Source organism: Zootoca vivipara, chromosome 4 (assembly GCF_963506605.1).
Source record: "Zootoca vivipara chromosome 4, rZooViv1.1, whole genome shotgun sequence".
NCBI lineage: Eukaryota > Metazoa > Chordata > Lepidosauria > Squamata > Lacertidae > Zootoca > Zootoca vivipara.
In genome coordinates, this window is record NC_083279.1 from 31,625,861 (window position 1) to 31,644,444 (window position 18,584).

The window sequence follows — 18,584 nt, forward strand, 5'->3', positions numbered from 1 at the left end:
CCCCTGAATCCTTAACTGTCGCTTGAGGCTCAGGTGGCCTCAGGGATGTGGAGTGCCTTCCATTAGCTTCGGCTAGTGGCTCAGCTGTGCCCTTATCTGGAAAGGTATAGCCTAAATACTGTCTATGCTCTGGTAACCTCTAGCTTAGATTACAGCAATGTGTTATATGTAGGGTTGCCTCTTCAGATGTTTTGGAAACTTCAGTTGGTGCAGAATTCAACAGGTAGGTTGCTTACCAGGGCAAGATGTTTTGAGCATATTACACGGACCCTGGCCCAACTGCACTGGCTGCAGTGTTGGTTTTGACCTATAAAGCCTTAAATGGCTCAGGACCACAATATCTCAAGGACCACCTCTCCCCACATGAACTGACCTGGACCCTACAATCATAATCTGAGGCCCTCCTTCATGTTCCTCCTCCATGAGAGGTCCAGAGTGTGGCAACACAAGAATGGGCTTTTTCAAAGGTGGCACCCTGTTTGCTGAATGCTCTCCTCAGGGAGGCTCACCTGGAGCCTTCATTACATATACATTTCTTTATAACAAGGCCTTTGGCTGATAAACTTTCTATGGCCCTTTGAATGTGTTTGTAGGAGGGGGGTTATTGATGTGTTTTTGTTTTATTATGTATTTTGTATTCTCATTTTGTATTTTTATGTTGCGAACCACCCTGTGATCTTCGGCTGAAGGGCACTAAACCAATTTAATAATAAATAAATAAAAACAAAAAAATTGCTAAAAAAATAGACCATGTATACTTATGAGCTGCATAACATGCAACTTCTATTGCATAGGTTTAGAGCAACATTATATCAAAAACAGATTATTATTAGGACACTCAGTCTTGAATCAAGTTTAGATTTGGTCTCAAGAACTTCACAATATACTAACTATGTTCAAATATTGTACACTACTCTTTCCAAGGGATAACACTGTAGATGTTCTTTGTTTTAAATGTCCACAACAGAAAATACTGTGAGGCAAGGGCGTACCCACCACGGGGCAAGTTAGGGCAGCTGCCCTACTCTAGAAGCCAGCTGCCCCCCCCCACAAGGGCGTACCCACCGCGGGGCAAGTGGGGGCCGCAGGCTGCCCCTCCCTAGAAGCAGGGCTGGTGGGCAGAGGCGGAGCACAGCCCGGTGGAGTGCGAGTTCGCCATTCCCGCCGCGCCGCGCCGCACCCTCCCTCCAGCTCCCCGTCGTGCCCTCTGGCAAGGCCAAGCGCGGCGGGGAACCAGAGAGCGCGGCGCGGCGGGCGTGAACGCTGAACTCGCGCTCCGCTGGGCTCCGCCTCCGCCCACCAGCCCTGCTTCTAGGGAGGGGCACAGCCCAGCGGAGCGCGAGTTCGCCGTTCCCGCCCGCCGCGCCGCGCCCTCCCTCCAGCTCCCCGTCGCACCCTCAGGCAAGGCCAAGCGCGGCGGGGAACCAGAGAGCGCGGCGCGGCGGGCGGGAACGCCAAACTCGCGTTCCGCTGGGCTGGGCTGGGCTTTGTCTCCACCCACCAGCCCGGCACATCTGACTGCACTTTCCCCGCCCACTTTGTGGCCCCTCCCCTTCCGTGCCTTGGCCCCTCCCCTTGCCCCCCCCTAGTTTTGATCCTGGGTACGCCCATGCTGTGAGGTTTCAACACAGAAATTTTCCTTCAATTATTTATTGATAGCAGCAAGATTCAGCCTGCACACATCTAAACAATCATTTCTTCACAACAGCCCCCACAGAGAAACTTGTTTTGTGACCAGTTATTACTCAGGTGTGAAGGGGAGAGAAAGGTGTACTACTGATTCAAGTGAATGTACTCCAGCATGAATCTGAAGGCTTAGAGACATGGTTTGAGTTAGAAAAGAGAGCTCTGCAGTCTTACAGGAAGGCATGCAAGAGTACAATGCCAAACAGTGCTCCTCACACATTCTTTGTTAGCCATTGTGATAGTACTGGCAGGCAACAGAGACTGCAACAGCACTTTATATTATAACACATTCTGCTCTTTCCTAAGAAAATCTTCAGGTCTGTTAAAGCACATTTAAAAAACAAAATGGAACTTTAAATGACACCTCTACTGAGAGATCTGCACTGGTTGTTACTGAGCCAGGTTCAAGCTCTTGCTGTTAGTATATAAAGTGCTTAACAGCTTGGGACAAGTTTACTTGCAGGAGTGCCTTACCCCATATATGCTCACTTAACCGCTTCAAAATGTGGAACTGGCACAGTTACAAGTGCCGCGTAATACTAGTTCTGCAGTAAACAATAAATAACAATCCTATTTACTTAAGAAATGCTTCACAGTAAACTACACAGTTTACTGGTACAAGCAATGGGTAATTCAGAGATTCTCACACACTGCATAATCCTACACATGGCTACTCAGAAGTCCTCCTACTGAGTTCAACATGGCTTGCTTCCAGGTAAATAAATGCAGGAGTCCAGCTTAAAAACAATTCCAGAAAAGATAAATAAAGTAATGGCACTGCTTGTAGTGTAATTAAAGTTAATGGTCTAGACAAGGGCAGAAAGAAGATAGAGCAGGATCAATGACAGATTTCTGGTGATGTGTAGTTCAGTGGGCAAGTGTTCTGATTTCAAGTGCTTAACAACAAAAACTTAAAAGTATGTATTGCTTGAAACAAAGTTGGGGAAAACTCAGTGACCTCAGTTTTGGGAATGCAAACAAATTCCTGGTCCAAGCATATGTTCAGAGGCACTCAGTTCTTTAATTATATGTCTGCCCTTCTAAGCCAATTTTTGCACCAATATCTGACTGAATGGCATCATGGTACTAGCAAAAAATGAAGTAAATCCCCACAAGTCTGGAGTTTCCCAACTCCTGACCCAGGCAACAAGTTGAAATAGCATACGGTAGATGAGGGAAGAGTCGCTAAAAGATGCAGAAACAATATACAGTAATTAATTTTGAGTGAAAAATAGCCTTTCATCCAGAAATTTGAAAAAAAACCACAGGCAAATGTTCACTGACATTAGATCAATAGTTATTATATGAAAGACAAATATAATGGTGGGGTTTTGTTTTTTAAAAAAAAAGTTGAATAAAAAGGTTTTGAGACCCTGCAACTCAATAACATGTTACCTCCTAATGGCAGAAACATTTCTTGACTACATATTTGTATTTAAGAGAGGAGGTTCTTACAACAGCAGAAGGGACAGTTGCCCAATATATATAGAGCTTGCAGGTCTATATTTATATTAAGAGTTTGTGGTTGCAACACACATATAGTACGCCCAAGCAAAACCTGAAAATGGGCTATTTTTACATCTAGCGATCAGAATCTGGGGTATGAAGGTGACCTCATAAGTGAGGCCAGCATTCCAGCACAGGGCAACCCAAAGCCACAAGTGGGAGGGAATGTCAAGCTACAAGCGTTGGATTGCCTCTTTGCCCATTTCAAGCTGTGGCTTCAGAGGAAAAAAGGGGTAGGAGCATCTCACTCTCTGCCTCATGCATATATATCATTATATATACACAAGGCCACATTACATATATATGCTACACACACCTCTTTCTCTTCCACCTTAAAATATATGAAGCACAAAGTAGCTAAATGGTGCAGTAAACAGATTCAAAAATGTTTCAGGCTCCCTAACAGAGGAACACTGGGCTTCTTTTAAAAGGAAACTTCCTTCACACTCTCAAAAGAAAGAAAGAAAGAAAGAAAGAAAGAAAGAAAGAAAGAAAGAAAGAAAGAAAGAAAGAAAGAAAGAAAGAAAGGAAAGGGGGGGAAATGCTGATTGTCCTGCAAGTTCTTAATCAGAGACTGCAAGGAGGACATTCACATACGAACTGCGACCCGGAACGGATCGCGTTCGTAACCCGACGTACCACTGTATTTCTATAAACATTATTTGCCCCATCAAGAAGTGTTGCTAGTCTCTTAAGAGACTCAGAGCAAAGGCTCAATAAATGAATTCGCACGTTAGCTTTTATGTGTAGATGCAAATTTGAGGTGGCTCCTGTTGTCACATCATAGTATGGTGGATGGTGGGAGTGGGGGTAGACAGAGGCAGAGAGGCTTTTCTGCACCCAGTACACTGCAATGTGGGTTGGACCCTCTGTCCCAACCACACAATCTTTGCAAGGTCTGCTGCTATCAATACTAATTAAAACTACAAGTCTTGTCCTACATGTAACTTGACCCCCTTGTCCCTCTATCACACATATACATCCTTCCTCACCCAATCCATTCACTGCATATATTTACAACTACCCTGCCACTAGCCGATTATTGCTCACACATGACAACCAGCAATAATAGATTGACACAATCTACAGCTGGAAATCAAGAAAACGCCCCTCACGTAAGTTAGTCAAGCCAGACATGATGCGTATTTTATCAAGAAAGTATGCATGAAGAAGACTTTCTAGAAAACAAGTTTCCATCTCTGAAATGGGCAGAGCACTTATGCATGCAAGATGTAAGGAAGAAGAAGAAGAAGAAGAAGAAGAAGAAGAAGAAGAAGAAGAAGAAGAAGAAGAAGAAGAAGAAGAAGACGACACACATTAACTGTTTTCTCTAGATAGTGATGACAGACAACAGGCTACAAGGAAATTATTGGCTCATGCTCACCAAAAAACTTCCTGGTTACCATCCCCCACCTTCAGTGTGCTGTTCTCCACACTCCATAGTCACTCCCCTCCCCACACCTTGTAGCTTATTGAGCACAAGTGGGAAGGGCTTGCTTCCCCGCTCTTATTCTTTGCTTACAGAATGGCTAGGCAAGCCAGAAAGTGCAACACCAGTACTGTACTCCCCAACTACCTATCTTAACTTGTCCAGAGTGCCCTATAAACAAAGCTTTGACAAAGTGGGAGACACAGAAGATCCAGGCCCAGTGCAAACATTTCATAGCTTCAGCACTCTGGGCCACTTACTAACAACACCCCTGGGTCTACCTATATGTATAAAATGCTGCAGCAGGAAGGCTAGGTTGTTGGGTATTCTGCCACCCTAGTTGCATGCCTGCACACATGCATCACTTTTTACTCCCAACTTGGTAAGTAAATTAGAAAGAATAGCATTCAGCAGATTAACATTTCCACTGATGCCTGTGTGAGGAAATGAGGCATCATCATCATCATCATCATCATTTTATTTATATGCTGCCCATCCGGGCAGCTCCCAACAAAATATTAAAAACACAGTAAAACATCAAAAACTGAAAACTTCTGAAAGTGCAGAAAAGGGGAGAGATGTGAATAATGTAGACTTTAGGAATTTAGCTTCCATTGTCAAGCTGCACTCCAGTTGAAAGCGAGATAGTTATTAGATTCCCAGCTTTGAGGACAAGATCTCACTTTTCTGTCTAACCATGTAATTTTGAAGAAGCTCGCATCAACTACATACAGCTTTGTCAGGGTGGTGAAAGGCAGGGTGAAAAGATTAAACATTAAAATGTATGGTAGTCATCAATGTATTATATCTGATTATAAACAATTAAGATCAGTATTTTCTCCTGATCAGATTAAAATACTATACAGTAGAAAATCATGGTAAGTTGAGAAATAACGTTCACTTATTTATAACATGAACTGGATAACATTTATAACAGGATGCTGGGCATGAACTTTAAAAATGAATTTCAGTATGCAAGATGGCCAGGATAGATAAGTATGCAAATAACTATTAATTGTTTATTTTCTACTGAGCAGTTTCACATTCATAAGCTAAAAAAAGGAACACATGCTGGGGAAAGTTATATTATTCAACACCCCACTTTTAACAGTGTAACAAACAGCATGTCACAAGGCAAACAGTAGCAACAATAACAGGAACAAAGTACTAGTTACAGGTAGGTAGCCGTGTTGGTCTGAGTTGAAGCAAAATAAAAAAAATCCTTCAGTAGCACCTTAAAGACCAGCTAAGTTTTTATTTTGGTATGAGCTTTCGTGTGCATGCACACTTCGTCAGATACACTGAAACAGATTCAAACGCAGGTGTATTTGTTTTTATACTAACCTAATAAAACCACTTGGGCTTTTCAAAAATTTTCAGAGTTCAAGGCATATTTGGCTAGTTTCCACTCAAACAGCATGAACACCCCCCCTTTCCTTCAAAATATTACACACACACAGTCCAGCCAAACTCATAATGGTAAACAAACCTGGACTTGCTGGAAAGCTTTAAGTCTCTTCTTGAATCTGGAAGGCAGAACAAAATCACAGCCCCGAGCTAGCAATGCCAATTCCTTTCGCAGATCAGGATCTTGCCGTAAAGAAATCTCCTTTATCCTCATGTTTTCAGATTTCATATACTGCTTGTGTGCGCACCAGTCCAGGCACTTGAGTTCCAGTAAACAGCAGAGTCCTATTATCACACAGTGCCACTTAAAGCAGCAGCTGCGTTTTACTTCTGTGTTATTCTGAGAGCGAGTTCAACTTAGCCTGCTCCATACATTAAAAGGGAACTTGGCTAGAACTGCCGACACAGACTGGAAAGTCACTTTGGGAGCCTGCCCCTTACTCCATGCATTCCAAAGTCTTAATGGTATGGTAGAGTATGGAAAAAGACAGAAGCCTGTTATAAAAGTGGCACTTCAAAACCATCAATAAAAGTAACTTCCAATTTAGTGAAACCAACCAGGGAGGAACATGAAAATACCAGACGTAGTGGTTTTGTAGCTTCCTCTCTTCCCCTTCCTTTTGTCACAAGTCACAACTGCTCAAGTCTCTAAAGTAGGCTATTGAAGGATTAAGGCTTGCAGGCGCTTCCAAACTTGCAAAGCCCTTGAGTTTTTTGTATGTCAGAAATGAAAGCCACCTTAAGATAAACTGTGGGTCTACGTGCTTGTATAAAAATAAGCTTTAAACAGCTATAGTAATGCCAAAGCAAAAAATAAAAATAAAAAGCTTAACTTGTTTTCTTTTTTCTTGGGGGGGGGTATTTTTAAGAGGGAACATTGACATGACATAATAAATAATGGTTATTATTTAGCAATCAATTTCCCTTTAGCCTTTATTACAACTCCCATCATCCCTAACTAACAGGACCAGTGGTCAGGGATGATGGGAATTGTAGTCCCAAAACATCTGGAGGGCCATGTTTGGGGGTGCCTGTTCTAGACCCTTCTTGCCATCTTTCTGCTGACAGAAGTCTGCTGGTAAAGACAAGAGAAAGGTCCTTTTCAACTGTGACACTTAGATTATAACCCATCCAGTGTTCAAAACTTCCATTGTTCCATGAGCATTTTGCAACAGGGAATTTCATTAGTGCTAGCAGTTTCTGAGCTCTGGGTGCAGTACTGTATTTAAGATTTCAGAATAAAACTGCAGAGTGGAAGGAAAGGAAGAACGTTTTCTGCCTCCCCACTTTGAGCTACTCCATGAAGCCTAGAGAAGAGACCCTTTAAAGAATATTAAGAGGGGTGGGCAGGGGAAGGACTACACCATGTGAAAAATGAACATAATATTTTAGCTGCAGTTCACTCATTTTCAGGTTTGTATTCTTGTTATTTAAAAAGTGCGCCTAGACATTCCACTGTTGCACCCATAACCTAGGTTTAAGGTGCAATTTAGCTCTTAGCTTTCATATCTAGGTTTCTAACACTGCCATAAAGCTCCCTGTGTGACCTTGGGCCAGTCACTGTCTCTTAGCCTACGAATGAAATAGGGAGAGGGAGAGAACCATGTATGCCCCCTTAAGCTCCTTGGATAAAAGGTGGGATCCAAATGTAATGAAATAAATATATATATATAATTGCAAAAATATTATTAAAGAGCCAGATCCAGGCATTCGGCCTGAAATGCTCCTCAGTGAACCCTAACCATGTCTCCTCACTATTACACCCACAGGAAACATCTCTGGCAAGGGAGGGAGGGATTAACACCTTAAAAAGAGGTCCCTTTAAAGTCAAATTTCACATTGAAGGGAATTGCATTATACTCAAAATTATATGATAATCACACAGGTAGGCAGATAATTCTGGATTCCTTCCAATTGATATCTAACACAAAACAGCCAAGAAATGGGAAGGAAATATTCACAGAAGAACTCAGTGTGGATGAAAATTAATCTGGGTTCTATACTCTCTGACGGCATCCCAAGGAAAGGAATTAAATCTATGAAAGACCAAAGAACATCCTATCTGGAGGCACAGAAAGAACTCAGAAAATCTTTACCAGAAAAAAAGAACGAACTAAGAAATGCAAGCATTGGCAAGACAAATCAACGGGCAAAAGCGGCTGAAGTTAAGGCCTGCAGTTTATTCATTTCAGCTTTGTATTCTTGTTATAAAATAGTGTGCCTAGACATTGTGTTGTTGCACCCATAACCTAGGCTTAAGGTGCCACTTAGCTCCCGCCGTAGCTTTCATATCTCAGTTTTTAACACTGCAATTTCCTCAATGCCTGCTTTTAAGCATAGACGTAAGTTAAGACATACTGTAGACATATCAAGGCAATTCATCATAAATAATCTGTCTTGTTTTTTAACTAATCTTTTCAAAAACATATTTACTGAAAATAAAGCTTTTTTGGGGGGGACTATATTATGATAAATTGCACAAGTACCACCTTAATATAAATAACACATATTAAAGCTCCAATCCCGTAACACTTACCTGGAAGTAAGTCCCACTAAATTTACTGGGAGTTACTTCTGAATAGGAAGGGACCCAGGTGGCGCTGTGGTTAAACCACTGAGCCTAGGACTTGCTGATCAGAAGGTCGGCGGTTCGAATCCCTGTGACAGGGTGAGCTCCCGTTGCTTGGTCCCAGCTCCTGCCAACCTAGCAGTTCGAAAGCACGTCAAAATGCGAGTAGATAAATAGGTACCGCTACAGCGGGAAGGTAAACGGCGTTTCCATGTGCTGCTCTGGTTTGCCAGAAGCGGCTTTGTCATGCTGGCCACATGACCTGGAAGCTATACGCCGTCTCCCTTGGCCAATAATGCGAGATGAGCGCGCAACCCCAGAGTCGGTCACGACTGGACCTAATGGTCAGGGGTCCCTTTACCTTTACTTCTGAATAGACATGTATAGGATTGCCCTGCAAAACTTGCAGTTTTGGCCTTCAGAGTCTCACTTTAATTATAGCGTCAGAACCACTTCCTGTACGTTCTGTTCTGCTGCTTCCATGGAGTTACTGCAATTTAGGGAATGGAAGCCTGGAATGCAAAGTCAGCTTTTTAAAAGCCACACATAATACTTCTGTGCAGCTTTAAAAGCTGAGTGCACCAGAATTGCAGAACATGAGCAGAGAATGCCCAACAGACTATGTAGACAATATTTAGAACAGAGCCAACCAATTGCACACAACCAGAAGTGCAGTCATAGCAATATTATCCCCCTGCCCCACAAAACAAGTGGTTGTATGTTAATCAAGTAAGAAAAAATAATAAAAAAACTCCCCTGTCCATACACATGCTACATGTTACATCTTGCAGTGTTTTATATGTAATGGGCTGGGCATGTCTCAGTACATTTGCTCCACAACTGCAAAGTCTTAAGGGAAAGTGACACAAGCATTACAACAAAGCTAGGTAAATCACAAGGAATTCAACTTGTGTGGTAAAACATGTTTATTATTGAGGTAACTTTAGAGGGCCAACTCTGATTTAGATCAAGATACAGTATTGGGTTATCACCTCCTCCTACATTTTAGAAGATCAAGCAGAGCTTTCCTTTGTCTCAATGCAATATGAAAAGGACTCTATATGAAATAGACTAGAGTAATGAATAGAAGATGCTACTTTGGTAAGTTGAAGTACATGGTATATGTTTGTTAAAAACCTTTCTTTTCTCTCAAGCCTTCTAAAAAATGTCTTGGTTTTTATGTTTCAACAGTTCTATAAACAGTATTGTGTTTTAAACTCTATTTCTGTACACTGCTTGGAGCATTCTCTGGAAGTACAGCGGTTTATACATTATGAAATAAACAAATTATGTCTTAGCACTTAAGAACCATAGGAAATGTTCTGTTAATACAATGGGACTTTATTCCTCCTTCCTGATGTAGACCTATGTCCTCCTTTATAAATCTGCTTGGGGCCCCTCCAGAATGGCAAGAGCTGGGTAGAAAATCAGCAGAATTGTCGACACACCCACCTTCACCCTAATTGTCCAATTAACTTTTTGCATTCAACCAGTATCTAGAAAATGTAATTTTTCTAATTTCTAGAAGTGTTGATAAAAACAAACCTCAATCCTAAACATTTGCAATACTATGGCCTGGCCTGATTGTAATGCTATGGCAAACTATAGTGTAGCATGAATAAGCAAGTGTGTTGGAGCACAACAAGAAAATTGTGGCTGCTTCGCTCCTGCCTTGCTATTGGGAGCTAAGCCAGTTTACATCTGAAACCAGACTCATGGTTTGTGTTGCTCTGAACAAACCATGAGCTATAACCAAAGTTTGTCTTGGCTTACCACTTGTGCTTTGTCTCCCTCATTGTGGATATACAAGTTTTTCTTGCTTACACTGGGATCTCTTTAGCATGGTGAACAGGGCTAGCAAACATGTATCTTTAGGAATAGAAGATCTATTTTTATCAAGATGATTAGCAGGAGGAATTTGATGCTTGCCCTTGAAGACAACTGTTCACATAAGCTATATTTCATAAGAAAGGTATATTTCCATTGCCACTGGGATGAAACCTTTTAATTAAATTCAAACTTATTTATGGCTCAGTATCCACAATCTTTTGTTTGAAGAGCATGGCCAGAAACTCAAAGTTTAATTCAAATGCTTCCTGTCACTCTTCTCAACTGGATATGGCACAACTAATTCCTCAGTATGTTACCCATTGACACATGTGTGTCTGCAGAGGTCTTCTTTGGCACCTGCAGGGTCCCCCACATACCAACCCTTCCTACATTGATATTAGGCTTGAAAAAGCCCATCTACTGGCTATTTTTAAAAGGCTTCTTTGAAGCCTAATTGCAACAGGGAAGGGACAACTTTGAGGGTCCCAAGTAGGGAGGTAATCCTTCCCAATTGGGTTTGGGGAAAAACGTTCCGTTGTCTCCAATGGAATGTTTATTCCAAGCCTAAACGTTGCAGGGTGTGTGTGTGCGCACGCGTGCAGATCTTGCTGGGGTTGAAGTTTGCTAAATTTTTTATATATACAAAAGCATGGAAGATGAACCATAAACCCAACATATCTAATTAGAGAGTTATGAGAACAATTGGGAATTATCAAAGTGACAAAAAGGTTAAGGAAATACAAACCAAATAAGAGATACATACACAACAATTTGAAGCTTTGTGCAATGTCAGAACTGCAACTGACGTTAGCAAGGAGCTGCTTCTTTTGTAAACAACTAGAACTGCATAGACAGAGCTATGGTATATAACTGTGTTATAAGGAGTATAACTTTGAAGGAGGTTTACTTGAGCTTGTTTCCCCCTCCTTTCTCCTGCTTGTGTGTTATGTCTTGCTTAGGTTATAAGTCTGACAGCGGAGACTGTTTTAGTACTGATGTTTGTAAGTTGCTCCAAGAGCCTTTTTAAATGTCTTAAGTGAATGTATGATTACATGGAAATAGCTGGAATAGGCACTGATGTAGTGCTTATTAAATACTGCATATGGGAAATATGCTTATATCCATTCTATACTTACACTTGGGTTTTATCAATACATTTATGTCTCATATTCATGCTATCAAATATCTATATTTATATGTAACTTTTAATTCTATTAGCACATATATTTATGTGTGTAAGATAAGGAGTATTTACAGAAAGAAAGAGAGAGACATAGATATCCTTTAACTTTTGTGATTTTTGATGTTTAATAAATTCACACAAAACATGCTCTAATTGTGTGTTTTTCCCTCTTTGCATTTTCCTTCCATAAGCCCCTCAATGCTTACAAGAATACTGTAACTAATCAGCAGGTTTTACTCCCAAGAAATTACATTTTGAATGCTCACAAACTGTATCATACTAATTTGCACCATTTGCAGCTTCACAGCAGCCTCCACTAGCCCAGCAGCACCCTAGCACTTTGTCAAGGTATCTGCAATACCAGAACTAGACAAGATGCTATCCGGACTGTTGCTACCATTCAAACCATAAGCATTTAAACTGAAGGAGAAAACAGAGGCACATTTATGGTATTGATTGTTTCTGGGACAAGCTCATTGGAAGAGAGAAAAATTACCATATTTTTCCGTGTATAAGACTAGGTTTTTTTAACAAAAAAATTTTGGTTTAAAATTGGGGCTTGTCTTATACACGGGTAGCATTGAGGGGGTGTTTCTTAATTTGGAGTTCCCAAAAATAGGGGATGTCTTATACACGGAAAAAAGGAAAGTAGTTTTCTATTGGCTAGGGCTAGATATGTTTATTATATTTTTCCAAATTACTGTTTCTCATCAGGACCTTAAGAGGTGGGTTGGAAATTTAATTTTTAAAAAGCTTTGATCAAATATTGGCCTTGCTCCCTGCCCCCACGCAACAAGACAGTGTGCGACCTGCGGGTTCTATGTCAAAGTACTCTTACAATTTCCCCACCCATGCTTAGAAAGTAAAGTGGCATTATGAAACTGGTTGTCAGTTTACTACATAGAGTACCGGTCAGTTGCTAAGTATAAAAACAACTGTTTAAGAACTGGTACTTCATTTGATTTTTCCTCTTCCCTCCCTGTCCCTTTCCCCTTGTGTGTTGGTTTTTTATATTATATATTGTAAGCCTTAAGGCAGGAACAACCTTGTTTTTACTGACTGCATGTAAGCCATCCTGGGAACCCTTTTAGTTGAAGTTTGGGGTACAAATGCTCTACATAAAATCATCATCATCATCCTGATCTTTTACAAGATAAATATCAAAACTACAGCCCATGAAATCAAGGCACTTCATATTTCAAAGAGTGTTTCAGGATATTATTTCACAGTGTATCATTCTTAATATGTGAATACTACAGTTAGAAACAGTAGACATAGTAATAAAATAAGCTCTAATTTTGGTTTTCATTTACAGCATTCCACACTATTTGAAGTCCTTCATGAATGGAGAAAGCCCTAACAAGCAAAGAACGTTAATTAAAAACAAAGTCACCAATGAAGCCATGTTTGTGGTTCTGTACCATCAGTGATGCCTGGTATGCTATTCACTAGACAGAGACCATTAACAGCTGATGCAAGGTGCCATACAAGGGAGCGAGTGCTGACAACTACAATAAATAAATAAATTCACAGGCTATAAATAGCTCATATCTGAAGGAACTGAGGAAATGGTATCAGCTGCCTGGCATTCTGAATACTGCCACAGCTGTTAGGTTCTTTGCTTTGCTAGAGTGTAAAAAACTGAAGTTCAACATAACAATAAAGACAGAAGACAAGGCCTGAAAGACAGCCAATACAATAGGTAGAAGTCAACGCTTAGACCCATTGAAATTAACCTAGACTAAGTAAGGTTCAGTTGGAAGCAACCCAGTGCTACTGCCATCTGCAATGAAACTTATTTCATATTAGTGATTCATCCTAAGCATTTCCATGTCTGCTAGCGAAATGCTGGAACAACTGCCGATACCCCACAACCTCACTACCTAAATGTTTACAAGTTATAGGGTTGATCACTTAAAAGTCACTTCTATTTTTTGTTACAAAACCAATTTTATTAACACTAAACACACATAATAGTCACTATTTTTTTCTGTGAAAGACTTTTATGACTTCTGCTTTTCCCATGCCTAGAAAGTATGGGCTGAGCAGCTCTTTTCAGTTTGCTACACTGCTTTCCCAGGGAAAATTTGCTCTTTATAGAGCTGAATTGGAGCAAACATCAATCTGCAGAAAACCCAACTGACCTTTGCTCTGATTCATTGGTAAAGATCAGGTTTCCCCAGGGGAATGCATTAGGACAAGTGAAAATCTGGATGAGCCCTCATTTCCAGTTTATAATGGGGAAAAACAGCTGTATGGAATCTCCTATAGACCAACATGCTCAAGTCACATCTAGATTTTATTTTAAAAGGTTGATTCCCCCCCCCAAAAAACAAAGAAGATTCTTGCACTTTATGATACCTACATGGCCATTTTATTATTGATTTAGGGTTAAATGTTGGTTGCACTAGGAGACCATGTGTAGCTCACAGCAGATGAAACCAACCTTTACAGCCCTTATTTGTGTTCAAAATGACAAAAATTGGTGAGTACTATAAAGCAAACATTCATGGCTTATCTTAAATGTAAGATATATGCCTGCCCAAATAGCAAAAAACCACTTACACTTTTGGTGCTTGAAGATCTGCGTTTACCTCGAATATTAGAAATGCTCCTTGGGCTTGGCGTCCCCAGTGGGAGAGCAGTAGAAAGATGAGGAGGGCTTGTAGGAGTCAAAGGAGACATCAAATTCCCTAGCATGCTTTGCTTGGAGATACAATTTATATGGCCAAGAATATGTTCATTATTCCCAGCATCACCACTACCGATTTCAATCTTCTCCTCGTTAGTTATACTTCTTAAGCAGTCCTTGAGCATCAACTGAGTTGCGGCATCACTCAACCAGCGCAAAAAGAGTTCGTCCACTTTCATTTTTACTACAGGCTTCAGAACTGGCATTTTTTCTCCCTTTCTCTGCTTTTTTGCCTCAACAAAATGGCTGTAGTTCTCAATTCAGATTCTAGTGTCTTCCACCTTACTTCCTGAAAAAAAACCAACAGTATTTCTTCAGAAATTCTGATGTAATGCTGTCGTTCATTTATATACTGCTTTTTGGGTCAAAGGAACATAAAGCAGTGAGCAGCATATTAATACCAAAGAAATATACAACAAACACACCATGAATACAATCAAAACACAAAATAACAACCAATCATACTGGGCATGCACCCAAGGAGTTGCATTCATGCCCTTGCCACTGATACAGCTTCCCAACCTTCCACTTCTCACTTGGAAGCCAGGTTAACTCATCTCTCATGACTCTTTTTGCACTGGCTGCTTCACAAGTATCAGTTTAGGAGAGATAGGTATAAACAGTAATGATGATGCCCTGATGTGATGGTTTTATTATCCTTTATTTTATTCCTTTTTATCCTTGATTCTGGCTTATATTTAATGTGTTTAACATACATAGCATAATATATTTTTATTTATAAATATGACTTATTGTATATCTTTGTTTGAATTTTTGCAAAGGCCTCAGACCATAAGCAAAAAAGGTTTGACCTGGCTATAAAATTTCTATGTAAAGGTATTTCCTTTGAGAACATATTAGGGAAACACCAAGGGAGAAAAATGGAATAGGTCTAAGATCATAAAAGACAAAATACATTATGGAATCACTATGCTTAGAAAGTTGAGGTATGGTAATTTTAATCTATTTTAGTATTTTAGCTTGTGTCTGTTTTAAAGTAGAGTTGTTTCCCCCTCAATTTTAAGGTTTTGTCATTTGTAAAGCACTTTGAGGGTTGTTGTTTTTTTTACAATCAAGCAATGTATAAATTTTATGAAAGAAATAAAATAATCCCTCCTCTCTTTCTAAAAGACAAGTTAACATCACATCCTTATAACAGATTAAGGCATGCTGATCAATAATAAATAGGTTTTGCACCTAATTATGCTTATTCCTGTTTAGTTTTTGTTATCATGTATATTCACATTTTATTAGTTGTATTTTCTTAAGTTGAAGAGATCTGAAAATCCATGGGCCCACAGAATACAGGTTGCATAGCACAGTGTGGTGGTTCAGGGCAAGAACCAATAAATCCCTGACACATCAACTCATTTAATGGCCCTAAAAGGTAAAGGGACCCCTGACCATTAGGTCCAGTCGTGACCAACTCTGGGGTTGCGCGCTCATCTCGCATTATTGGCCGAGGGAGCCAGCGTATAGCTTCCAGGTCATGTGGCCAGCATGACAAAGCCACTTCTGGCAAACCAGAGCAGCACATGGAAACGCCATTTACCTTCCCGCTTTAGCCTAGCGGTTACTTCGGAACAATCTTAATGGCCTAGGTATGCCACTATTCTCTCAAACTCCTACCAGCATAAGTAGTCCCAACTTACCTTAAAAGGTTGTAAGAATTACTGAGGTATGTGCCTTGAATGCTAAAAAAGTATTATATAACTTTTTCACTTCTGGTGGATGAAAAGGTAGATGCAATCAACTGAACTTATATGCAATCAAATGAAATAATCAATCAGCTGAGGTGAATGGTCTCCTTTATTTGTCTGTCTGCTTGTTTGTAGAGCCAAGTTAAGGGCTAGCACTACCACAGCAACAGTTTCCAATTACAGAATTGTTCATTGTGGCAGATAAGGATCACTTGTCATTGGGAGTTCTTTACTTCCTACTACAAACAGTAAAGCTTGCCAAAAAAAGGGCAAAATTCAACCTCTTTTATACCATGCTGTGGTGGGTAAGATACAGAATACAGTGGTACCTCTACTTACGAATCTTGGATGCAGTTTAAATAGGATATTTTCTACTTATGAATTTTTAGATAGGATTTTTTCTACTTACGAATTTTTTCTCCCAATGCATTCCTATGGGATTCGACTTACAATTTTTTTCTACTTACAAATGTGCGTTTGGAACGCATTAAATTCGTAAGTAGAGGTACCACTGTATACAACCAGGCTGAGGGGGTATTTCAATAGAAAAAAGACACAATGCTCTAACTGACCAAACAGAAAAGTCACAAAAACTGCACAGACCATGAAGCAATCAGGTCCACAGCTTATATATTTCACAAAATCTCATTATGAGCACATTTCAATGAAGCATCACAAGTGTGCTTTACATTTTGCAAAATTATCATAAGCACTGAATGAATCAGCAGTGAAAGGAAAGGATTTTTTTTTAAAAAAAAGGTTATTGGAAATTAACACAGTATTAATTTTTCAGTATTATTCTTGGTGGGATTGGCAGATGTATTCATTGATACATAAAACAGTTTGGGAAGTCTTGTAAAGGCCTTATTCCTCGTACTTGGTTTCTCTCTATTTACAAAATTTATGTCAGCTGCCACAAAAAGAAGGAATATTATCCTAACATTAAATTTTCCTTTAAAAGACACAATACGTAGCATAACCAGACCTCAGTTCACTGCGTCACTTAAGATGGTGCTAAAACGACTTAAGCTTGAGTGGACACCTTTCTCCAAGATGCATCTTGGAAAAATAAATTGCGTAAACTGATGCCTTGACAAAATCACCCCTTCCCACAACTTATGGGTTACTTGTTCACACACAACTAAAAAAAACCATACATCACCACATTAAGGATGTGTCAGTGAGTTTTTGAAGAACAAACAGCCCTCATTGTGTGTGTTTTAAGTACCTGTGCCTCTCCCACCTGGGCGACTCTCTTCTGTTTGGGTGCCAAGTGGGGAAACGAGCAGGGAAACCTAACAATTCCCCGCTTGATGCGAGCCAAAGACTTCCCCTTGTTGAACAGCTGCTGGAAACAGACAGGGGCAGGAAAAGGGCGGCAAGGCTAATAAACCACTCAACCTTCGGCTAACACACATGGGCGACTGGAAGCCAAGCACTGCATACGTTGGGCCACGTGTTTCCGAGGCTTTTTTTGAACTCCACACTTAAAAAGAGCCTCCTTGCACTTTGCATCGGCCCAAAGTTTATTTTATCCGCCACCTCTGCCTACATCCCTCCCCGCCCACCCCACCGCCAGTGTGTGAGGAGATGCAACAGGTGTGTCTTGTGAGGCGTTTGGCTCCAAGAGGTGAACTCACCTTTCACGGTGGCTACCTGACTGCCTAGCCCGGCCGGTTTTCGGGAGTCTGTCCCCCACCCTACTCCCACACTCCTCCCTCGTCGGTGTGGCCCAGAGAAGCGAAAACTGCTTTTCCCGCCCCCGCTGGGTTCTCCTTTTAAAAAGTTCGTTGTTTTTAAGTGGTCCCCCCCCCCCGCTCGCCCCTTTCGTTTGCGCATGCGCGCCTTGGGCACGCATGCGTTTTGGGGCAAATGAGCCCAGGTAACTGGTGAGGGCGTGTGGGTGCGCGCATGCGCACGCCAGCGAGGCGGCGAAATCGAAATCGCCGGTGTTGATGGCGGGCGAGCGGAGCAGCCTGATTGGGTTGTTCGCTCGCGCCGCGGAGCGAAGGAAGAAAGCACTCGCTGCCTGCCCGCTTACTGCCGCGGGGGAGGGGCGGGTCTGAATGATTGACAGATATGTTGTGAAAACTGGCTCACTTTCTTGACCGCTCTGCAGGGATTTTTCTATGGTGTTTTCTAAATGCCCAAGTCTTTAATAATGTGATTCGTGATTATGTTCCGAAATACATAGTATGGCAGTGTCCTTGTTAATATCAACCAAAATGTCACAAAATGAGTTCTCCATAGTTTCATTGTCCTGGAGAGAAGGGAGAAGGAAAAATTAGCTTGAAATTCATACAACTTGTATTGATATTCATCTTAAGCTAGGAGCTGTTTATGCACTATTCCTTTAAGCACACCCACCCACCCGAAACCTGGGGATTGTTCCTTGTTAAGGGTGCTAGAGACAGCTCTGAGAGAGGTAAACTACAGAATCCCCAGGATTCTTTGAAGAAATAATTCCAATGCAGCTAACCACTAAAAATGAATGAATTTAGTCAAATGACTTGTTAAATAGCCCAGAGGTATAGTATTCCATAGGCTGGGTGCCACCACAGAAAATGCCCTAGCCCTGATTG

The 18,584-nt window shown here is 40.9% G+C and overlaps 1 protein-coding gene across 3 annotated transcripts in view; it reads right to left on the reverse strand.

Annotated features, from left to right (window-relative positions):
• PPP2R3B (protein phosphatase 2 regulatory subunit B''beta) overlaps positions 1-17,800 on the reverse strand; it is a 35,591-nt gene extending 17,791 nt beyond the window's left edge. The window contains exons 1-2 of one of the 3 annotated variants that reach the window (XM_035115616.2): positions 17,643-17,800; positions 14,176-14,591 (exon numbers count right to left, since the gene is read on the reverse strand). In XM_035115616.2, coding sequence (XP_034971507.1) covers positions 14,176-14,508 — 333 coding nt within the window. In that variant the 5' untranslated portion in view covers positions 14,509-14,591; positions 17,643-17,800. Of the gene's footprint in view, positions 1-6,110; positions 11,224-14,175; positions 14,592-17,230; positions 17,252-17,642 lie in introns of those variants that run through there. The other 2 variants (XM_035115615.2, XM_035115617.2) reach the window with 2 other exon arrangements.
• Positions 17,801-18,584: the final 784 nt, after the last annotated feature.